The 23,970-nt window shown below is 47.9% G+C and overlaps 1 protein-coding gene across 6 annotated transcripts in view; it reads left to right on the top strand.

Moving 5' to 3' along the window:
- The window catches only part of Ars2 (arsenic resistance protein 2), a 52,471-nt gene that overhangs the window by 16,411 nt on the left and 12,090 nt on the right, over positions 1-23,970 (top strand). For all 6 annotated transcript variants that reach the window (XM_077683723.1, XM_077683727.1, XM_077683726.1 and 3 more), the window contains 14 exons: positions 3,956-4,129; positions 6,685-6,854; positions 8,198-8,291; positions 9,025-9,076; positions 10,388-10,601; positions 11,749-11,988; positions 12,811-13,031; positions 14,183-14,323; positions 14,790-15,005; positions 15,621-15,806; positions 16,098-16,251; positions 19,090-19,198; positions 21,734-21,887; positions 23,036-23,267. In XM_077683723.1, coding sequence (XP_077539849.1) covers positions 3,956-4,129; positions 6,685-6,854; positions 8,198-8,291; positions 9,025-9,076; positions 10,388-10,601; positions 11,749-11,988; positions 12,811-13,031; positions 14,183-14,323; positions 14,790-15,005; positions 15,621-15,806; positions 16,098-16,251; positions 19,090-19,198; positions 21,734-21,887; positions 23,036-23,267 — 2,357 coding nt within the window. The remainder of the gene's footprint in view (positions 1-3,955; positions 4,130-6,684; positions 6,855-8,197; positions 8,292-9,024; positions 9,077-10,387; positions 10,602-11,748; positions 11,989-12,810; positions 13,032-14,182; positions 14,324-14,789; positions 15,006-15,620; positions 15,807-16,097; positions 16,252-19,089; positions 19,199-21,733; positions 21,888-23,035; positions 23,268-23,970) is intronic.

Genomic DNA, 23,970 nt, shown 5'->3' with positions numbered 1-23,970 from the left:
TACCGTCAGGGTAAAGTCTGTGAAGAAAGCACCCTAGTCATCCGCTTATACAATGGCCATGGTATTTTCAAAACCCCTTTTTCAAACTGATTGGGGCCCCCACAAGGGTCTGCACCAAAGCAACAAAGTGGCATCCCAGCCGAAAATTTTGCACACAGAATTTCCCCCAATTTCTTGTTATCCCCTCTCTTGAAGCTGAAATTGTACTCGCCAACAAATCTGCGTTCAAAGTAGCTCAGTTTCTGGAATCCATTGTTGGTAGCAACTATAAGGCAAAGAAATTGTTGTCAGGTAATGTACTTGTCGAAGTATACACCAAAGACCAATCAGACAAATTCCTGAACCAGACAACGTGTCACCACAAAATAGTAGTCTCGGTGCACTTCGCCCTGATTTCCTCACAGGGAGTCATTTCTGAAATAGAACTCTTGAATGAAACAGAAGAAAATCTTGGAAGCTTGCATGACCGAGGTTTAACTGATGTAGCAAATCACCATGAGATGCGATGGCGAAGGTATCGGGGCCAAACGTATTATCCTGACCCTTGACAAAAGCGCCCTTCCCCAGGCTATCAATGCTGCATTCATTCGTTGTCAGGTTCGTCCTTATATTTTAAATTTGCCTAGATGCTGCAAATGTCAGCGTCATCGGCATGCTACCCACACATACAGAGGGAGACTGACATGCGGAAAATGTGCTCAGCATCGCCACCCAACCCGAAATTGCACCAGCAATGCATTCAAATGCTTGAACTGCGAAAATTCCCTCTCAGCCTGTCCATGGTCTTGTGACATCTTTAAAAATGAAAAGAAGTTGCTGAAAACATCACTTTATCGAAGCATGCAAAAAGCACGCTATGTTTTTGTGCGAAGCATAAATTGACGCAGCTTGCCGGAGAGCAGCGTCTTGTCTCAGCAGCGATCCAGTACTGCAGCACAGACGCTATTTCGCCCCCACGCCCCCCCTGGGCTGCCGAAAGCAGCCCAGGACGTTGCTCTACTGGCTGACAACCACCAGTGGTAGTGGCACACAGCAGCACTATTGGGAGGGAATCTACACTTTTCAGTCCTGTTCCACTGGGCTCTGATGGCACGGTGAGCAGGGATGTGGGAGTCGCCGGTTCTGCTTCTGCAAACACTGCGCTGCTGCTGCCACCTGTGGCACTCGCAGCCGGCATTGCTAGGGGTGCACGGCCAGAGGAGCCTGATCTACCAGCAGCTCCTTTGCCATCAGGTGGTGGTCGCAGACGAACAAAGAAAGGCGCCAATCCCTTTTAAGTGCCGGAAAAAGCCACCCTGAAGATTTACTGCAGCATAACACAATTTATTATTTTACCAGAAAAAAATACATTACACTTCCTCTTGACACAAAAAAAAATATGGCAGAAAGTATAATTCGCTGGATTTGTAGGGGGCCTATTTAAAAATCTTGACGGCATGTATGAAATCCTCACAGGTCACCAGCCAAGTGTATTATGTCTGGAGGAAACATCTGAACACCCTTCAAAAAACTTAGTCAATACACGGTCTTTCGGAAAGACAGGGTCGGCTGCACTCGTTCATCTGGTGGTATACCTTTATTGCTAAAAAGTCAGCGGCGTGTCGAAAGATAAACCTGAAAACCAATTTAGAGGCCGTAGCAATGATGGCCATTCTTTTTGGTTGTTTAATAACTATATGCTCAATATGCATACCTCAAGACTATCAGCTAACAACCACAAAGCTTGAAAATTTAATACATGAACTTCTGGTGCCGTACCTACTGGCAGGTGACCTCAGCGCCCATCATCCCCTCCGTGGTTCTGCACATGCTAATCCCCGGGGGTGATTCCTAGAAAAATTTCTGTCCCTGGTGCCTGTCTGTTTACAAGAAACATGCAGCCTTCTTCAATGCGGCACATAACACATGTTCTGCTATTGACGTGGTGCTGGGTTCTGCCACACTATTCCCTTTAGTTGAATGGAGTGTTGTTCTAAATCCCTATGGCAGTGGCCCTTTTCCTGTAACACTCAAGTCCGTTCACAGCCCTGTAATTCTAAAAAAAGCACAGAAGGGTTTAGAAAAGAGGGAGCGGACTGGAAGAAGTCCAAAGAAATGTCTGAGCTCTTGTACACATCCATACTCCATCTAGAAACTGAGCAAGCTACAGACATTATTACTGTGCATATTATCAACGCCGCACATTCCTCCATTCCTCGAGTCTCGGTGAAGACACAAAACAGACCAAGGCAGTGCTGGAACGAGGAGTGTAGGAACGTACGCAAAGAACAAACTAAAGCATGGGGAACCTTTACAAGATATCTGACTAGTGAGGACTTTATAGCGTTCAAACGAGTGAAAGCTAAAGGTAGATGTGTACGGCATATTGTGAAAGCGGAAAGCTGGAACTTATTCCGGACCCCTATAAATTCGTTCACAGACACGCACAAGGTATGAAAAACAATAAGCGCACTTGGGGCAAAGCTCGAATACCCTACCACTTGTCAGCTCAACAGGTGACACAATAGAGGATCAGGTACATGTTTTCGGGCAGCATTTTGGATACATTTCTAGCACATATTGCAGAACAAAAGCCTCTTCACAGCAAGAAAACATTACGCGATGGGTATAATTCTTCAATAACAAATAAATAACTTAACATTTGCTCTTTCTTCATGTTGGAAAACAGCTCCAGGGGCAGAAAACGTAACATACGGGATGATAAAACATTTACATGAAGACACGCTTGAAGCAAGCCCCTGCATTTTTAACCTGATATGGCAAACTGCCCAAATCATGGAAAGAGGCAGTCAACCCATCCCACCTAGCAGCTATAGGCCTGTAGCCCTTACAAGCTGCTTGTGCAAACTGTTGGAGAGAGAGAGAGAGAGAAACAACTTTATTTATGCTCAGGGATCATCAGCCGGTGCTTAGGGTATTTTTCAGTGTTTTATGGCATCCTTCTCTTGGCCTTTTTGTGTAGCAGTGGTCGTGCAACTCACCCCTGACCTCTTCCCCTGTAATGTTTTCTGATAACTTGCCAGGGAGGAAGTGGTTGTTCCTGATTGGCCTTCATAACAACCTTCTCTCTTTCTTTACCCTTCGGCCCTGCTGTTAGACACCCGCATAGCGTTGACGTGGGGGGATGGCAGGGTTTCAGAATGAAGGCAGGACCCATTGCATTCTCCAGCCATTGGTCCACGATCAGCCACATCTTCTTTCCGCTGCACTTGATCCTAGCTTTTACACCTTGGTCGGTGGCTAGGTGCCACCTTTAAGGAGAAGTGTTGCTATTTGGAGAGACATTTCTTGAATGGTACCAGCACGGGCTACATGAAGACGGAGGAAGGAACACTAGGACGACTGCTCGTCGTGTTTATATTCTCCTTTCTTGATACTAAACTCCAGTTGTTAGACCAGCGGCCGTCCTTGTGTTCCTTCCTTTGTCTTCCTGTTTAGCCTGTTTAGTCCGCGCTGGTTTTATTTGAGGAGAAGGAAGAACAGGGGTCAGCAAACACGTGTGTGCCTTTGACAGCTTGGAGGCAAGTTCAGCTGCAATAGCATTGTGCGGCACGTTGGAAGGGTCACACAGCTGTCTGAGGAGGGCAGGCAGATTCTACACATCCTCCTCTTTCCCACCCTTCCTTTCGGTGGGTCATCAAGGCAGGAGGGGGGAGGGGGAGAGCAAGTCTTGGCACTTTTTCTTTTCCAAGCACGGAAATTGGGTGCACATTTTAGTCGAGGTTCTTCACGGTTCTGTAAATGGGGCAGATGCACTCATGGCATGAAGACGCACCTACTTCCAACTGAGAGCCAGCTCGTATGGGGGATTTAAGGAAAAAAGCAGGAAGTAAATCTTTGAAGTGAATCAGGTTAGGCACCTGCGCGGTCATGTGGGTCAGTAGGAGACGTCTTCTGAAGCGGACTTGTGGCCTCGTCGGTGTTGGCTGAGCGCATGGCTTGGCTCGGCTTGCAGGGAGCCCGAGGTGGGCCTGACCCAGCCACCCATGATGACGTTCAAGCAGTTCCTGGGCTCTCAGGACGATGGCATTGACGACCAGGAGGCAGTGCGCAAGTACAACGAGTACAAGATGGACTTCCGCCGCCAGCAGCTCAACGAGTTCTTCATCAATCACAAGGAGGAGGAATGGTAGGCTCTCTCCTCCCCTTCTCCTCTCCCCTCCACGCATCTTGTGGAAGGGGGCAATCTCGTTTGCACTGAATGGTCCCCCACCTTGCTGTTGCTGTTCCTAGCAGGTGGTGCCTTTGTTTCCTCACCCCTGTTCTAGTGGAACATTGAGCTTTCATTGCGAAGCATGTGTAGTTGCAAGTGCAGAGGAAATGTGTGGCGCAATGCCAGTCTGCAACAAGTAGTATGCATGCATGTTCTAAATTTATTGAGGGCTTGCATGGCACCTTCAGTGCGTGCTGCCAAGCAGTGTCGAATTTGTGATTGGCTTCTAGGGAGCGATTGTGTGTGGTGACTCGTTAACTATTGGGCGCACGGTGAAAACCTCCTTCGCAGCCACAGTAAGATATGCTCACGAAAGGTTGGTTTTTCTGCCCTGCAAATTGTAATGGCAAGTTGGATTCCCTGTGGCCACGTTGCAGGTGTTTCACTGTGCTCGATGCGTGTCCGTGGGTGGAGGAGGAGCCCTTGTTGTTGCTGCTGTTGTTGTTGCTGTGCCATCCGCCTGATTGTGACTTGGCGCTCTTCATTTCAGCCCAGAGAGGACGGAAGCGCCCCGTGCGGGCTTCCGTTGCGCTCTTTGTGATTGCGCCGTAGCTGGTTGAGGGTGCGCTGTGCACAAGGCAGTGCTCTTAGGCGAACCCAGTTGGCAGGCTAGCTTGGCCAGGCGCGTCCGTGTCCCCCTAGCTTCCTTTTGATCGGTCAGGGCGCGCAACCCACCGTCGGTGGCGGCGCTTTGGGCATTTGTGGTGTGCAACCGGTGCGCACTGCCGGACACCGAAAAAAAGCCCACTCTGCAGAAGGTGAGGACTCTGTTTTTGTTGGTGTGCGTCGCGAGCGAATGGGGAGAGGGCCTGCTGCTGCTGCTTCTCTTTACGCGCTTGGGTTTTTTTTCTCTCTCTCACTCATTGTTCAGTGTGTCTCTGTTCTCACATCTCTGAGCACATTAGAACGACGAGGAACATGTTGCTTGCTTTCATTTATTTTTTGCCAGGGCAGCCTTTATTTTTTGGCCTGGGTTCACTTTTTGGCTTCTTTGAATTCGCTTCTAATTTTCAAGTGCCTTTTGCTTGCTCCTGCATATTGGATGGGCTGTAAAAACGACCTTGAAGGGTTGTTCCATAAAACTTGCGCGATATTTGGAGGTGAGCGTACGTCTTTGGAGAAGTCTGCATCTCTGACCAAAATGCACCACAGTAGAATCTCGTTTAAGCAGCACCGAGCACTGCTCGCACGAGTTCTTTGAAAGTGAATCGTTGCGGGTGTCAGGAATTGCCAAAACAGAAGTGCTACACAACGTGTAGCTGCTGGTCTGCAGTTTTGTGCCAGTGGTATCAGCAACCAGGTGCCCTTGTGGCGCAGCAGTGTCTCACATGCTGCGACCAGATGAGTCTGCCTCTAGTAATTTGTGCAACGTAGCAGGGGCTCCAAACACAACCTTTGTAGAGGGCAAGTGAGCTTTCAAGCTTTGTCTGGGACTTGCCATCGCTAACTCTGGGCCAAGAAGGCACCTGGGACAGCAGCATCATATAGTTCACTATTTTGATAGAAACTGTTAGGATTTGATGAGCTGCTGGCAAAAATATCTACTATCCCCTTCCCTTCACACAAGCACACTGTGGAAGGTCAGTTCATCGGGAGGTCGATTGTTAGTCCTGACGATTTTTTTTTTCTTTTTGCAATTAGTCTGGCAGGTGGGCTCACGTGGCTTTATGCGAGAGAGAGTGTTAAAAGGGCTAGCAGGTTAGTGTGGTTTTGGAAGGTTGAGAGCTTGTGGTTTTCAGAGCTGGGCTAGGAAAGAAGGCAAGGTGCAGCCGTGATGTAAATGCCCATGTGCTGTAATGAGATTCTACTGTATCCTTTTGCTATCACCATGTCTTCATCTTTAGCATTGCATCGGCACTTCCCTTTTGCTACTCCAGACTCCACCTAGGCAAACTGAAAAGTAGAAGCCACGGATGCTTTGGAGGGGGAGTTCCATTGATAGTTATTTGCCAGTGTAGGTGCAATTGCATTGAACATGCAGTATTGTAGGTGGTATAGATATTCTTCAGTTATCACCATATTGAACAACAGTAGCCTCTGAAGGGGTATAGTTTCTTCTGGGAGGTAAAGAGCATTTTGTAAAATGCAGTGGATACAAAATCGAAATTGGAAACAGCTAGAGGATGCCACCCTCTGCCTGGAGGGACCCAAAGTGCTTTCAAACTTCTTAACTCGACTGAAAATAATGTTACCAGAGTTGCCAACTGTCACTAACTTAGCGAAGGAAATTCAGTGTAAATTTGTGCACAGGAAATAAAAACAAAATGTTTGTAACCACTGCGTTTTGCAAATACATGTGCGACGTATTATGAGCTGGAACTACGCACGACTTGATTACATGGGGGGGCAGGTGCTTCTTGTGCATCCTAGTGATCGTTGCTTTCGTGCGTTGCACCTCCCGTCTCTCTCTCTCTCCCTCCCTCCCACCCCCTTTTCCTGCTCTCTGCCCCCGTGCCACCCTTGTGTGCCAGGTTCAAGTCCAAGTACCACCCCGAGGAGTGTGGCAAGCGCAAGGTGGAGCAGAAGAACGCGCTTGATCGTCGCCTGGCAGCCTTCCTGCAGCTGCACGAAGGTGGCTGGATCGACGCCATCAGCATAGACGTGGAGAAGTCCGACCGCATTGTCCGGCTGCTCGACGCAGGTGAGGCCACCGAGCACGCCCTCCGCAGTGCAGTGCTGCTGTTGTGCAACGAACCACTTCACCTGGACTTTGAGTCGTCGCATAGCAGACAACACTTTGGAGCAGCAGTGTTGAAGCACCCAGCTGAGTAATGGGAGCAGTTTCGGGGCTTGGAACCAGTGTTGCCAAATTTAGTGCCACTCTAGCCTGAAGTCACTATGTAAGAGCACTTTGGAGTAGTGTTGCTGAAGACATGACTTAGTGACGGCAGCTTTCTTCCTGTGCTTAGCACCAGCGTGTACATATTTAGTGTTGCTAGGTTGACCAAGTATCGTATCTGATTCCAATTATTCAAATTCCATTTGTTCCAATTGCAATAGGTGCAACACAGCCTGCTCTGTGAGCGAGTTAGCTGTGGCGTCTCCCTCATTCTCATTTGCTTGCTACAGCGCAAGCATCTTGCGACGAAGCAGTGAACAGTGCTGGGAGCATATGTTGCTTATTTGACACACAGTACTGTGTGGATTATCACCTGTGATTGACCAGTCACTTGCGCAGCTTAGTATTAGAAAGTGCTGCAGTCACTTCGCATCTGTCGACCGTAGAAGCAGCATGACATTTCCCGTCTGAGTTTGGTTTGTACTGCGCTGCTCAACTGTAATATATAAAATTTCACTGCCTTCTGAAGTCACGAGGGCTTGGGATGTGTGATAGATTACAGATGAACACACCTGCTAGCGGGGAAGGGGAGGGATGTACCGTAGGTTACAACGCAGTCGAAGCCAGTCTGCACCTCATCATTCCCAGCCATAGTTCTTCCTTCCTGCACAAAGCGATCCACTGAACAGTCTGCTTTCTACAGGTACAAAAACCATAATACGCCTTAATTTAAACTGTGGCGTTAGTTTGGTTAGGTAGCATCGTCGGGGTCAAAACTGCAGTTGTATTGGCATGTGTGAAGTTAAAGAAAGAAAAGGAACGAGCAGTAAAGAAAGCACAAATTTTAGTGTCATCTGAAGTTTTATTGATTGAACTTGAGTGTCCAATAGGAATTAACTGGGCATGGTTAAAATTATTTTCGTATCCTGCCTAGGCCAGTCTGGTGGGCATGAACTACTCAGCAGCACTGACACAGCCAAGTGGGCTATTCACGAACAGTTCTGTGAGCACCAGTTATGAAGCGTGTGGGGAATACTGCCATCTCAGTACTGGCAGCTGACGTCATGGTGGGAAAATTCGGGGAGATGGATGGGGTGATGGGGCTGACCAGGGACTCTGCTGGCTTCTGGGGCAGCCTGTGTGCCCGTGAGCTTTTCCAAGTTCAAGCATGCCTGAGCGACGTCCCCTCTCTCTGTTGCCTGCAGTGGTGATCCTGCTTGAAGGAGGCACAGAGTTTGACCTTCAGGCTCTGGATGAGCCCCTTCAGGAGGACAAGCCGCCGGACTTCTCTGCTGCCAAGTGAGTCAAAGCCACTGCAGCCAAAACTGCCGACCACACCTGCAATAAACGGCACAGACTACTCTGAGGTAGCCACGTTATGGCTGGCACGAGGGAAAGACCTCGCCAAAAGGTCCCTAAATTGGCTAAAGGAATCTGCGAATGTGAAAAATACATAGAGTTTTTTTTAATGCGTAGCATTTTTTGCTGAGTACCCCCACAGCCCTGCATTTCCACAAAAAGGCAGATATCGCGGAAGTTCCACCTGTAGTCGTTATGATAGTGTAAATGGAGATAATTGGCCAAAGAAATTTTTAGAAAGTAATAAATAAGAACAATATTAAAAAAAAACGAAAAAAGGCAAACCGTGTAACACCCTGCATTTCCACAATAATGCAGATTTCACAAAGTTAAAACTAATCGTTATAATTGTGTACATGGAGATGATCGGTCGGTCAGGATTTAGAAAAACCAAGAAATTTGGCTGTAAAAAACTTGCACTTAAGACAAGCGGCATAAAAATGCTACACATTAGCATACAATTCTCTGAGTATCTGCAGAATTTTTTTCTGTAAATGATGCTTCCCCGAAATTGCATTTTTGTGCCTCCGTTCTGCCTTTACTGTTTTATTTTTACAATTCCTGGTAAACGTGTCTTGCCGCGCAATTGTGCACCCTGTTTTATTTTTGTGTTTGTGTGTATGCGGTATTGATGGACGCCATTGATAGGGTGGTGCGGTAACTGTTGTTACAGAGAGGAGAAAGCTGCAGAAGACAAGCCTGAAGTTAAGGAAGGGTCATCTCAGGTGAGTGTTGTGCCCATTTAGTTTTGCTCGAGCGATATTTTTTCACTTGCTCAATGTTAAAAAAAAATGCGGTGCTTTTGATATTTGTACAAACACCTTGACCAGTACTTGAAGCACCTCGAAAGCCATGGCTTGTATAACCTTGCCTTAAGCTTCATGCAGTTTGCTGTAAATTTGTCGGCTTTAGAGGTGGAGGAACTGTCTCGAACAGATAATCACTCAAAGTTGGTCTCTCTTGAGAGTTAAATTATACAGGTTTTACAGGCGAACAGAATAAGCTTGGTTTGTTAATCTTGAGGTACGTTTGTACACAACTCGCCTGTGGCGTTTCTTCCTCAACATGAAGGACTCAGAGTTGCGACAAGTGTGAGAAACAATAGCCAAGCTGTAACTTTGAAACGTGTGCTGTGGTGAACCATTTTGGTTTTTTATAATCACTTGCATTGAAAGGTTGCATGCATTGTAAGGTTGTCCGAAAGGTTATGTGCACTGCCACCCTTCTCTGGGTATATAACTTTAAGCACCCTTTTTTCTCTTGTTTTTTTTTTTTTTTTTTTTTTTCCTTGCGCGCTATTGCTTGTGGCTTTGGAGTCATGCCATCACGCCAGCATGTTGGCTTGGTGTTCATGAATAGGTGAACATCCACCTCAATGCAACCATACAGCCACAAAGGAAAGCTATACAGCTTTCTCAGAAACTTCGCAGTTGAAGAAAAATTCGTCCTGGTCCAGGATTCGAAACCGGGACCACCGCTTAACCGGAGCAGTCGCTCTACCAACTGAGCTAACCAGGAGGCTAGTCGTTCGTAGCGCGAGAGCGAATTGATCAACAACTCGAAGTGACGGACAGGTGTTAATCGAGCAGATTTATGGGAAATTCTTCGCAGAAGCTTACTCCACCTTGGGGATTTCCGCTCAATCTGGTCGATTAATAGGTGAACTCGTGGAGAAAGTTATGAAATTTTCATAATGCACCCTGCGGTGTCTTTATACGTGGTCTCACTAGGGATTCCCCTTGGCTTCCTGTGATTGCTGTAGTGTAGGAACCAGTTTGATGCATCAAATTGATATGGGCGGCGGTTCAAGCCTGATGTGGATGCAGCACCTTGCCCTTGTGACAACCTTGCAAGGGCAGGTGGGACACGAAACTACGCATCCAGGTGGTAGCTCTGCCAAACAAAGGCAGTGCAAGGGTTGTACTCTAGGTGTGCGAGTTTTTGGCTGTAAACCCTTCTGTTAGAGCAGCAGCGGTTGCAGTGTTGGGGGGGTGCAAGAATAGTTTGCCCGTCAAGGCTGTTCCTTGTCCGTGCAGGGCGGGGATGTGCAGTCCTCCCCGACTCGCTCGGACGCCACCGCAGAGGAGGACAAGCGGCACAACAAGCGGGCGGAGGAAGAGGAGGAGGAGGAGGACGACGAGGACGCCAAGTCGGATTCTAAGCAGTCGGCTGACGGCCGCAAGCGCAGCTACAGCTCCAGCAGCCGCTCCACCTCCAGCTCAGATTCCGACTCGGACAACGACAGCGACAGTGAGTGCGAGCAGCAGGGCCCTGTAGTTTGTACTCGCGGCACTCTCGGATCTGCCGACTGAGGCCAACTTACTTTTGCGCTGCAATGGCCCTTCGAAAATTCTCCCATTTGGGTTTAGGCGATAGCGCCTGGTTGCACATAGCAGGTGTCCTTAGCTTTCGGGTTCACTTTTGTTTACGGTTTCAACCTAATTGTGCATGCTCACAGTGTTCATAAAGGCCATTCTGTCAAATTTAATGAGTGCTGCTTTCGTTGTGTACCAGGCATGACAGTCTGCACTCGGCAAGTGGTTGTGGTGCTCTAGTTGCTGACTAGTGCACTTTGGTTGTCTGGTTGTGTTGCCTGGTTACGCTCAGGGAGTAGAAGGAGCAGAAAAATGTTCCTGTTGATGTGACTGACATTCTGATGGCTTTTCCTCGTTTTAGGGGCAAAGCCCCTTCGGGGCTTAGGCCGTTGGCGTATAATGTCGTCGACGTCGTAACCTTCCTCTCATGTAGTCATGGTACTAAAACACCAGGACACTCGTTTACGCCTCGCACTGGAACACTTCGTAACGCGTACTAAGAACACACTGGGACACTTATTTACGCCTCACGCTAGAACGCTTTCTGCTTCGAAGACAAGAGACCTTTAAAGCAAAGCTGTATACCTCTACCCCCCAAAGGTTTCATCTCCATTGGAAAAAATGCCAAGGTGCCAAGAATATGCTTATATACTACATGCTTTGCCCCCCCCCCCCCCCCCCCCCCCAGGTTTCACATTAGTGGAGATGGCCCTAGATTTTTGGGTCTTCTTTTCGAATGCATTGCATGGAACTGGAGTGGCTGCTGCACTCAAACATGACACCATTGACTTTTTTCTGGGCTATTGACAAACTATTAGGGAACAATTGTACTTGTTGGGAATACACGTCAACATGACCTAAATTTTTTGTGTGTGTTCCAATGTAAGCTACAGTAGAGCAAAAAAAAATTATCTGGTAGTTTTACAAAGCGAACCCATATTTCAGTTTCTGTCATTTTTGCTCTCGTGGGTATAGTTGCTCAATGTCAAATTGAAAGTCATTTCGCTAAGGCAAATGCAAATGGTAGTGCTCAGTGTTGGCTCTGGGGTGTGACTGGTGTGGCTGCTCTTGGGTTGGCGCAGAGGATGGCTCCGATGACCAGGACTCGGGAGTGCCTGGCGAGGAGAGTGGCGGGGAGGGCACCAAGAAGGCCTCTCGGCGCAAGAGCAAGAAGAAGACCAAGCAGCGGGCCAGCAGCGGCTCCCCCGGGGGCGGCTCCAAGAAGCACGTGGCGAAGGCCAAGAAGGCGCGCTCGGAGGACGGCACCTGCGAGGGCAGCAGCACCAAGGGCGAGGAGCAGGAAGAGGAGGAGGGCGCCGACTGTGAGTCTCTCTCTTGCTAGCGTGCGCATTGTGGTCTCACCTGGGGGGTGCGCGACGTGTCTTTCCTCTTGATTTCGTTCAGAATCTCGACTTCATCGCCAAGTCGAGCATATGACACGTGTATGACAAAGCACAGTGCTGTTTTGGCACCCCAAAATTTTGAATTTTTCCGAAAAAAGATCATCACCTCAACGCTTTTTACTTGAAATAACTTCCAATTAACTGATATGATGGGTTGTAGCTTCTAATTATCGGGCGGTTATTTCCATTAAATTGCATGTAAAATTGCTGGGGCTAGCACAACCTTTCTAATTAACGGAAAATTCTAACTAAGTGACTTCGGAATATTGAGAGTCGATTGTAATGCTATGTGCAGTTGCACAATGCATACAGAAATATTTTAATGTGGATGAGCAGGCTGTTTGACGTAAGCAATAATTCAAAATATCAGAGTCCGATATGTATGGGTCCAATCGTATTGCCAAGGGGCAAGGCTTGCTGCTAAGGTAGGTGGGACAAAACGGGAAAAAGATGGGGAAGCTAGTGGAAAGGGTGTGAAGGACAAAAAGAGTGAGGGGTGGGCATTGGAGGAAGCAGCTAACAGGCCTGGTTCAATGATTGTGAGGGCATGCTTATGCTTCAGCTTGAAAGAAATGCATTGTCGCTGTAAGCCGAAAATTGGTGAAGCAGGGATTATTTGAAGGCGGGCTGTTGCTGAAAAAAAGGTTGTTCTCACCCAGTGGCGTAGAACAGTGTAGAGCAGGGTCTCGCAGCTGTGTGGGCGCAAAGAAAAGCTGTGTGTGTTTTGGCTGCTCCAAACAGCGCGGCCCGACTCAGCGGCGGACAGCAAGGGGGGCAAGGAGGAAGGCGAGTCGTCGTCCTCCAAGCCGGAGAAGGCGGAGGAGAAGGAGGAGGGAGGCCAGGGGGACGCCCCAGCCAAGGCCAAGGCGGAGGAGAAGGCCCGGCCACGACCCCTGCACCGCACCTGCTCCATCTTCCTCCGCAACCTGGCCCCTACCATCACCAAGATGGAAGTGGAGGCGGTCAGTGGACATTGCAGAGCGCACTCTTGGGTGGTGGAGGGGGTGCTTTTGGCCCTTTGGCCGTTACCACCGGCGGAAGCCAATGGGTTAAGTGTCACTGGCAGTGCAGCAACATTTTGGGTACAGGCAAAAAAAAAAAAGATCTTTAAAGATCTAAATGTAAACACTTGAAAAGTAACATGACTTGCTAATTATTTTTATTTGTGTCTAGCAGCATAGTGAGAAAGAAAAAAGTGCATTGATTGTGGAGAACACTAAGGGCCGTATTCTGAGTTCCTCCTCCACTCCATTTGCTTCCTCCACTCGACTGAGAAGAGGATTCCGCAATGCTGATGCATGGGCAAATCGATTTCAAGGATCCCCTCCACTGGAGGGTCGGATAAAGGAAGGACTCAGAATACCAGGGTAAGGGTCGTATTCTGAGTCTCTCCTCCACTCCATTTGCTGCCTCCACTTGGCTGAGGGGAGGATTTCAAGGGCCTCCTCCACTGGAGGCTCGAGTGGAGGAAAGACTCAGAATACGGCCCTAAGTGCGTGAATGTAAGCTGACCCATAACCTTTTTATTCCACTTTTGGGGAAAATATCGGCTTAGAATGGTGTAATGGCACTCATGTTGAGGGTAACTTCAGTTGGTTGCCTGCTTTTCATAGTTTGTGAACTAAAAGCAGTCCTTATAGAAGTGAGGCTGTGTAATGAGATGTGGTTGGATTGCACTGCTATTGGCTGGTTTGAGCAGATGACTAGTGTTCTGGGTTTCTAAACTAGCTAACTGTTAGAATGCTAAACTGCATAAAGAGTTTCAAGGCAGTGCATATACTATACAGCAGCTGCTTCCAGCATTCTGGTGGAGGGTAGGGCAAAGGTACCTGGCATTGCCCTGGACCTTCGTAAGAAGTGTTACTGCCGTCGTGTATGTGGTGAACTGAATGCTGAGGGGCACGCTGTTATTGATGACCTTAACTTTGCTACATGTACCAGCCACTTTCTTGAAGGTCTCTTTGTTGAGCAAGTGTGTTGCTCAGAACACTTGCCCCTCTCCAGATTCCTGGCATCTTCCTTAGGGACTTTTTATTGGGTGGAAGCTTTGGGGGTAGGAACTGAGAAAGGAGAAAGGGCACGGCTGCATTGCTGTTCCTTTGCCCCGACACAGATGTGCAAGCGTTACCCGGGCTTTCTGCGAGTGGCCATTGCGGATCCCCAGCCTGAGCGCCGCTTTTTCCGCCGGGGTTGGGTGACGTTTGAGCGCACCGTCAACATCAAGGAGATCTGCTGGAACCTGAACAACATCCGGGTGAGCCCTCTGGGGTCCTTTTCAGCGTGCGTTTCGCAACTCGAGCTGGGTGGGCGGGCAGGGTGCCTTGTAAAGGCGCACTGTGCGGGGGACTCTTTGATCTGTCGCGATTTTGAGCCAAGGAGACTTGTCATATTTCTGAGGGTCGTGTTATCCGGCCTGTGTGAGCACAGGTGCAAGTCGTTACACGCCTTTACCACTTAGAGCTTTGAACTAAGGTCGTTAAGGGGACGAAGTGGCCCCATCTTACGTTTGCCCTGTGCTGTAAATAAGGATGATGTGCGACCAACTTGTCAATCGAAGTACTCTGTGCGAAGCTTTTAGTGCCTTACAAAAACAGCCTTTTAAAATTCTGTCTGCCCCTACTTGTGAGTACTCCTTGAGTTGAGGTGTTGGACCGTTTTTTTTTTTTTCACATTTCAGCTGCCTTTGCGTGATAGACGGTCTTTATTCATGTTTTCTGCAGTTACGTGACTGCGAATTGGGTGCCATAGTGAATCGGGACCTGAGCCGACGTATTCGCTCCGTGAATGGCATCGCTTCGCACCGTCAAGTGATCCGCTCCGACATCAAGCTTGCGGCTCGCATTGTACAGAACCTGGACACCCAGCGCTCTCTCTGGAGTCAGGACGAGGCCGACCCTGCCAGTAAAGCTGCCGCCGAACAGATGCCTGGCTCTGAGGTTAGTTTCTCTTCTGCACGTTGTTTTTAAGTACTGTAGCAAAGAAGTTTTTGAAATGCATCCTCTCACTGACTGGCAAAAGTGATGGATATTCCACCTGGCAGTAGTGAACGATAGTGAATAGTGAACAAAGATTGTATAATGCATTTTGTCACGAAGAACAGAGTTTGCAACAACAAAGGGATTATACAATAAAAGTGAAAAAACATAAACGGCTCAGAAAAGACAAGACTTGCTCAAAAACGACACCGAAATCGCACACATCCTCGCACATAAATAACCATAGCAATGGCAACCCTTCTCTCCAGGCAGGACAGCGATTTCAGCAAGAACAATGAATTTGTCTACTGTTGTCTGTCCAGTAATGGTGTTATGTAATGAATTCCAATCTCTAATGGCATGGGGAAAGAAGGAAAAGTAGAAACGTGTCATTATTACAAGAGTATTCTTCAAGTGTATGCACGTGTTTGTGTCGCGTAGGACGAGTTTTATTGCTTCGAATGTAAGAGTCTCGAGATGCCTTCGTAAAGTTTGGCTGCATAAAGAATGCATTTGGCTGCATGGATGCGTGCCTCGTTGTCAGCCCCCCGGTCTCTGTGCTGGTGCTGCGTGCAGGCCTTTGGCGTGTCCTCGAAGAACCCCCTGCTGAAGAACATCACCGACTACCTGATCGAGGAGGCCTCGGCCGAGGAGGAGGAGCTGCTGGGTGGGGCGGCCGCCGACCGGGACGAGGGCGCGGACGCCGAGGACCCCAACGCCCCGGCCGGCACCAGCCACGAGAAGGACGACACGCTGATCAAGGTGGCCAAACAACGATACTCCGCACGCTTGCTTGTCCCCTCAACTGTCTCTCTTTCTCCTGAGCTTGAGTCGAGTGCTGCTACAGGGCTGCTTGCGAGTGACTGGTGGTCTGAGTCTGTGTGTGTGTGTGTCCCCCCCGTGAGGGGCAAGGTCGTGACTCCATTGCTTATGCTCCTTCTTCTGGCTCACATGAGAAGAGGGATTGTGGAAAGCGTGGAATGCGCCTTCCAGGGTCGTCGGATGTCTCCAGTTGACAAGAGTGGCTCCCCCTTGTTGCCGCAACGCCTGCAGGTGCTGGACCGGCTGCTGGTGTACCTGCGGGTGGTGCACTCGGTGGACTACTACAACCACAGCGAGTACGCCAGCGAGGACGAGATGCCCAACCGGTGTGGCATCATGCACGCCCGCGGATCCCCGCCCTCCAGCAAGGTCACCCCTCAGGAAGGTGAATACGGGGAGAGGGAGGTGGCTTTCGAAGGCAACTTCTTTATTTCTCTGTGGATCTTGATGGAAATCAGCGCAGCGATTGGGAATGCTTCTGTGATAACAGCATAGAGATTTCAAAGTGATATTTTGAAAACTTTTATTTATTATTTATTTTATAGTACAGTAGAATCTCGATGATACGATTCTGGGTGATACGAATTTCGGGATGATACGAATTTCTGAAAAGTCCCGGCAAAATTGCATTGTTTGCAATGGGAAAAATTTCGGCTGTTACGGACGGACCTGCGCGGCCCGGCGAATGATACGAACGAGCCGGCGAGGCGCCCGAGTGCCGAACAAGCAAGTGACGGCTCTCTCTCCCCATTAGTCACTCTTCTTTCTCCAGAAACGGCCGGGCTGTTGTTTTCTGCTCGCAAAAACGCGCCCCGCACGCCCCATGCGCGCCGCGAAACCTCTCGCACGCTGCGCGCGCCGCGGCCGGCGGCGGCTTCGGTTGCGCGAAGTGGCACGGCCGCTTGAGCGACTGCTTCTTGCCGCTCTTTAAAATGCCGCTCAAGGCAGACACGAAGTTTCTTGTGCAGTAAAGGAGCTGATAACGTTGGCGAAAACGGTACTATAAAACACCATCCGCGCTGCTAGTGAAAGCGCCCATAAAATATCTGCCGGAGTGCTAAGCCTAAACATCTCGGGCGGAGCCAGCGGGCTGTCTCGATCGTTTCGCAAGTCGTCAGCGTCTTTTTCTGACCGAGGTAGGAGATACCGCGGGCGCGAAATTGTCAATCTGGCCGTGAAAATACAGCGCGCGCAAAGCCGAGGCGTGCGAATCGCGTGCAAAAATGCACCATGCGGTTCACGCTTGACTGTTGCGGCGTGTAGCGAGCTTGGACACCGGGAGTGAGGAGACAAGCGCGAAGCTAGGCGAAGCGTTACGCACTCCAGAAAGGACTGCTTTGTGACGTGGGGGTTTAAAAAAAGCAGAAAAAATCACGGATTTGTTCACGCAAAAGTTAGAAAAGAAATAAACGAAAACTTTTTTCAGCGCTCAATTTTTTGGTCTGTGTTGGTTCATACGAATTTCGGATGATACGAATATTTTTCGCGGTCCCGCGAGATTCGTATCATCGAGATTCTACTGTACCTCTAAAGGCCCTCAATAGAGGGTATTTATTTATTAAAAAAATTTGTCTGTTCACCTTGTATCAACTTGAGCCTCTTTTATAGAAAACTTTCAAAGCGCTTTGCATTCCCAAATGAATAGATGAGGTCGTGACATTCTCAGATTTTTTTTATTTACGACGCAATTTATTTTATTTCTCAGTTTTTTAGGGCTGAATGTACAACAGGCATGTAGACTGTGAACACATTTAAGCCTGGAAAACCAAGAGTGTCATGACCTGAACTGTTCATCAAGGAATGTAATGCAAAAAACAGAATCAAAATAGACGGAGCAGTCACAGACAAATCACTGGAACAAGCGACGCAGGTAGCAAAAAAAGCTGTTTTGAGAAAACTGCTTACGAAGCTGTGACTTAGATTTCCTTTATCAAAAGTTGCTAGGGTTGTAGCCTTTTGTTTCCTTTTGAATATGGGGCTTCTGGAATGCCTTGCCTTGAAATTGGAGTGTCTTTTGCAGCCTTTTTCCTTCCACAAAACATCACTTTCAGCTCCTCTGCATAGAGTACATAGCCCAGTTTGCAGACCAAATTGGGGGGGGGGGGGGGGGAGATTGCTTTCAGTGCCAAGTAGGTTAGTTGGTTGCCTGTGTTGCACTGGAAGCTGTAGCTTCTCTCTGCAGTGTTGTCACCATGGCAACAAGTGAAGCACTCTTTTTTTTTTTTTTTTTTTAACTTAAATTTGAAAACTGTATTCTGCAGGGTTCGCACAGGTCCTCGAAAACCTTGAAAACCCCTGAATTCAGAAGTTTCAATTTCAAGGCCTGGAAAGTCCTGGAATTTTTAAATGGTCCTTAAATATCCTTGATTTTTATGGAGAGAATCAATGGCCCTGTCTTTTCACTAGAATTTAAAGCATTTGTCGTGGATTTTGGGTGTTAACAAATCTAAAGAAACGTTGTAACAATCAAGCTTCAGTGTATTGCTTGAAATTTCAAAAAGTTTTCTGGATTATCATTATTACGAGGCAACATTGGGAGCAGGCTTTTCTCAATCCAATTCTTGTCACAATACAATCCAGTGAAAGCCAGCTTCTGTTCTCTATCTTGCATCTTCCAAGTCTGTGGACGTTTGCTCATTGCATGTTTGCTGTGCCTCATACGCTCCATCTGTGTTTGCTTTTACGTGCAGATGGTGGACGTGTACATAGTTCGTCCTGCCTTACAGCAACACTTCCTGATTCAGTTTCAACTGATACTCTTGCTGACAAAGCAGGAGATGCAGGCAACATTAGCAAAGTTTTGAAATCAAACAGCCTGAGCAAAACAACACGAAAAAAGAAAAACCTCTAAATACAAACCATGAAATAAAAAATAAAGCTGGGGGAGCATTCATGCACCTGTTAGTGGCTATCTAAATGTGCAATATTGTGCTTAGGTATTGTGCAATAAAAGACTGTTGCATTGTGTTGAAAAAGCTATAAATAATCCCAGATAAAACATTAGATGGGGACCTTGAAAATGTGTTTTCTGGTCCTTGAAAGTCCTTGAAAACCCTTGAATTTTTGCTTTTGAAGCCTGTGCGAACCCTGCTTCTGGCTTCTTTTATGTTTTATAACCCTGCCTGGAGCAGCAATTTCGTGCTTGTACGTGCAGGCGTTCATTGCCAAAAGGCAGAGCTTGCATGCCCTTTGGGCTCACGTTGTGTCAAACAATGCCTTCCAGTTGCGGACTACATCAGCCACTTCGAGGGCAAGATTGCCCCTTTCCTGCAGCCCAACACCAAGCTCACTGAAGAGGAGGCCAACCGGCTGGGCAAGAAGGACCCCGATGCGTATCCTTGGCCGGGCACGCACTGTCCCGAGAGAGCCGCAGCTGTCCTTGATGGCCAGAACAGTTGCTGGCTTACTTTTCATCCTTGCATTGGGGGGATCCCGCTTTCTGCAGTGAAGGCTCAGATTTTTGTTTTAATTTTTATCCTTTTCTTAATTGATGGGCTTTTTTGTAAGGACATAGCTTTTCTAACAATACTAATGAAAGCTGAAGTAGTAGCAGTAGAAATCCCCAATCAGTGCTGCGTACAACAAGCTTGTTTTGAAGAAGGACATGCGTTAAACCTCTTGGGGCCCTTCTGACTGAAAAGCATAATGTGTGTTATCCCACTCGTGTGTTGTGGTGGATATGCATTGCATTGCTTTTTCGTTGTAGGCGAACCTGCAGACAGGCTGGGAAGAAAAAAAGTTTGCAAGCATTTTTTTTCTTTTTGTAAATGGAACCATAAGTGTGGTTGAGTGTCATGTGTCTTGTTGCACCGATGGTTTTCTTATTTTATGCCAGGCTTTTAAGTCTCAGCTGTTAAGGGTCTTTTGCCAGGGGCCTGAGTTGTCAGCGTAACCAGTGGGATGGGGCATCTACGTGTTGGCGACAGAAAAGCATTCAGTCTTCTGTGGAAATACCAGGGTCCACTGCCTCTGCTAACGTGAATTCTTCGAGAGCCTCCGGTCAGGGGTGAGACAGCTGCGCATATTGCGCCTTTTTGATACAATTCCATTTTCCTGCTCCAAGCTGCTCCAAAAGCATGAAAATTGCGAAAATTGTGCCAAACTGCTCCAGAAGAGCCTGAAAGGCACGGATTTTGATGCTCATGTCAGTTCCAGCGGTGACGATAGCCTTGCGCATCCCGGTCACCACTTTTATTGTCGGTCAATTGCAAACACAGAAATGGCAGAAATAGAAAGACTGAAATGAAGCAAACGATAGCTTCTAAAACACGATTGGCTTTCCGTCCGGGTTCACTGAAACGGCCTTCCTGATTGGGCATCGCTGTGGCTACAAACATGGCCACCGCCTGATCCGGCTGCTACTGCCTACTTCACGCGCTCAGTGAGCATCGCCGATATATTCCCTGCTTTATTTTACGCAATCAGTTGGGTTCCAGTCTATTAATTCTATCAGTTGTGGCTCTGAACAGTGACGTTAACACGGGGTTATGGTTTGAGATTGGTGCAAGATTACAAGAAGTTGCGCGGCTCGAAAAAAAGTTCATTGAAATGTGGGGCCTAAGACTTCCGCGTGGCTTGTCCTGGAGTGCAAAACGCGGTGCGGGCATCTATAATCAGGTTCGTGAAGTGAACTTTTTTGGCTCACTGTGGCGTTATAAAATGCTGAGGTGTTGGTGTGCTTCGAAGCGGGATCGCGAGCCTCGGGGGTGGAATGGTCGACACGAAAGTTGCGGGCTGAGCTGCGGCGCCGCGACCTGTTCTGGCAGCGCCCAATGGTTGCCATAGCACGCAACTAATAACACTTGATGTATGCGAAGTGAAATTTAATGCCAAAATCTAGGTGGCTAAACAGTAACGCTACTCAAAAGACCATGGGGTGAACATGCGCCCCACGGACTGCAATGGGTAGGCTGGTTGGGCTATGCGACCGTTAGCTCGAAGTTGCTCAACTGCTGCCGTGACTAGTCTCGTTCGTACAACGCAGCCTGGGATTACAAAAATAATAGTTTTAGCATTGAAACGGTAAAAAAACACGCCACAATTGCAGATCCCTTAAATTTGACAATGTTAACGGCAGTTTTGTTGTCAGTGTTGCGTACAGCTGCAACACAATATCACTAGTTAGGAAGAAGATAGTGAGTTATAACTTTGTGATACTCTTTAAAAATTCTTTCACGTAAGGCTGTTTCAGTGTTCTGTGTATTCAAAACTGATTGGAATGTGTACTTGACCCTTCGAATTGCTAAAATTATGATTTTTTTAAGCTCACAAGACGATGTAATAAATGTCCTTAAATGCTCCAAATCAAGATTCTTCTGCTCCAAAATGGAAATTTTGCTGCTCCGAAAACTGCTCCCAAATCTCTTTGGGCTGTCTCACCCCTGTCCGGTAGTATAGTATGTGATCTCTCACCAACCATGTGCTGCATATTGGCTCCAGTTCTTCGCTTGTAGTGGGAGCAAGGTTTGCACAATTGGTCCAGAAATCAACAGGCTGAAATTCTGTGCTGCTTACAAACTGCGGCCCGAGTGGTAGTTCCGTATGCTGTGATGCACTGTTGGATTCGGCACTGTGCTGCTGTATGCAGTTCCGCATTGCAGGGGCTGTATTTCTCACGGGGTACTGTGGGGGCCCTAGCATACGAGAGCTTTGTGTATGGGAGGGAAGGTGAAGTCCAAATTTGTTTAAGGACCTCTTTTAAAGAGCACCTATGACGGTAGCGTGTTTGGGTGATATATGTGTCCTACTGTTTTTAGTTCTCTATTCCGTACCCTTTGCGCCGCCGCCTCCTCTTCTCTTCTCCTCTGGAGTGGGTGTGTCAAAGATTCGGGAGCCTTGCGTTGTCTCCTTGACCGAGCCCGCACCAGGGAGGTGGAGAAGTTTGTGGTGGCCAACACGCAGGAGCTCGCCAAGGACAAGTGGCTCTGCCCGCTGTCGGGCAAGAAGTTCAAGGGGCCCGAGTTTGTGCGCAAGCACATCTTCAACAAGCACGGCGAGAAGGTGGAGGAAGTGCGCAAGGAGGTGAGGAGGAGGAGGGGGCGTTCTTCTTACCTTTTTAAAGGGGCTGCACAATGGTGGCTGACCTCTAGTCTCCAGTGCAAGCGGGTCGTGATACAACCAACGAATCGGACCCCCTCAAACAAGGAAGAAAGTCAGCATGTGTCGGCATGCTGACATGTCCAGCTTACAAACCAGCAGCCCTCATTTCAAGTGCAAGAGTGTTCATGGGCGTAGTTGGGTAACACAAGCTCAGAGCGGTGTGTAAAAAGAGCAGGGTGTGAAAGGATGAGGACTGTGACGAATAAATTTTTTCTCCATTGTCGACCTCTGCTGTGGCCCCTCCTTGGCTTTATGTTAACTGTCCCTCTTGCTGTATTACTTTTCTTGGCTGTTCTTGCTTCTGCACAATTTTCCATGATGAGTTGGTCTTCTTTAAAGAAGAAAATTTTTTATTGCTGCACAGAACTTGCCTCTCTCCATTTATGGGGCAAGTCACTTGAAATGTATGTCACACGAATGTAATGCCACGCTTAGTGATGATATCTTGCCTGAGCTAGATAGAAGGGTGATATTTGCCAACCAGGATGGTGCCATTTTGTAGAAATTTACCGACCAAACTTGTCGAACAATTGCTGTGTGCTAAGCCATCTGGAAGCAGTGCTTCAGCCCTGCATTGCAGCAGAGTGATCTCGAAAACATTCTTCATGGACAGATACAAAGATAAGATTACATAGGAAATTAAGGAAATTACTGCAGAAACAAGAAATAGCAGTTTGTGCACTGGCCATCGGCTGGTACCTCATTGCAGCAAAGAAGTGACAATTCAGGGGCAAACCGTGTGCAATCATTAGCCTTTGCACCTGTGTTTTTGTTGTTAACTCCGCGTGCGTGCTTACACCTGCGTGGCTTGAACAAATCGAAGTTGAGCAAATTTTAGCTGCGACAATAGCGTTGGCATTTCTTTTTTATTTTGTTTATCACATTTTTGCTGTGCTCTTACAGAGGTGTCTTTTCAAACCTTCAATATACAAAGGTAATTCTTTCGGCCCTGACAAGAAATCCGTATTAATGGAAAAAAGAAAGAAACACAACAGGATCCCTTTTCCCCAGCTCGGCTGCTGTGCCATTGGGCAGCCAATCTGACTCCTCCGTTCTGGTGCCTTCTCCAGGTGCAGTACTTCAACAACTACCTGCTGGACCCGAAGCGGCCACAGCTGCCCGAACACCCGGCCAACAGGGCAGGCCCCGGTGCGGGAGGCGGCCGTGGGGGCGGCCCCGGGGGCGGTGTGCACGATGGCCACGCCATGATGGGGGGGCACTTCCACGGGGGCGGAGGGGGATTCCCCCCGCCACCCCCCTTTGGCTTTGGCCGGGGGGGACACCCCGGCGGCTTTCCGGGAGGTGAGTGTTTGCCGAGGCTGCATATCGTATTTTCCAGTGTATAAGTCGTGTTTTTTTTTTTTTTTTTTTTTTTCCTGAAATTTTCTTTGGTGCGTCTTATCCATCAGTGCGACTTATGTATGGAATAAATTGGTACGTGGTGGCTGCGCGTGGTCTCCGATCGAAAAGGTGCCTATGTGCTGCGGGATGTCAGTGCATGTTAAGGGGGGACGTGGCTTTCAAAATCAACTTATTTATTTCTTTGTGGATTTTGATGCAAACTGGCACAGCAACTGGAAATGCTTCTGTGATAACACCATAAAAATTTGAAGTTAATATTTTGATAACTTTTTTATGTATGAAATTTTCTTTCTGTCCCGCTTGTACCGAGCTTGAGCGGCTTATAAAACACGATAGAAAACTTGTTCGAAGTGCTTTGCATTCCCAAATGAATGGACGAGGTCGTGACAGTTTTAGAATTTTTTTTTTACAACACAATGTTTTTTAGTTTTCATTTTTTTAGAGGTTAATGTGCAACAGGCATGTCAACTGTGAACGATTATTTGAATAAAAAAATCACAAAAAACAAATCTGGAAAACCAAAAGTGTCACGACCTGAACAGTTCATCAAGGAATGTAATGCAAGAAACGGAATCAAAATAGACCCAGCGGTCACGAAGAAATCCCTGGGACAAGCGACACAGGTGGCAAAAAAAACTGTTTT

The sequence above is a fragment of the Haemaphysalis longicornis genome, unplaced genomic scaffold (assembly GCF_048455015.1).
Source record: "Haemaphysalis longicornis isolate Haplotype H1 unplaced genomic scaffold, Haemaphysalis longicornis Haplotype H1 scaffold_9, whole genome shotgun sequence".
In the NCBI taxonomy this organism is placed as follows: Eukaryota; Metazoa; Arthropoda; class Arachnida; order Ixodida; family Ixodidae; genus Haemaphysalis; species Haemaphysalis longicornis.
The sequence above is the reverse complement of the archived record's forward strand: the minus strand, read 5'-3'. Positions and strand labels throughout refer to the sequence as shown.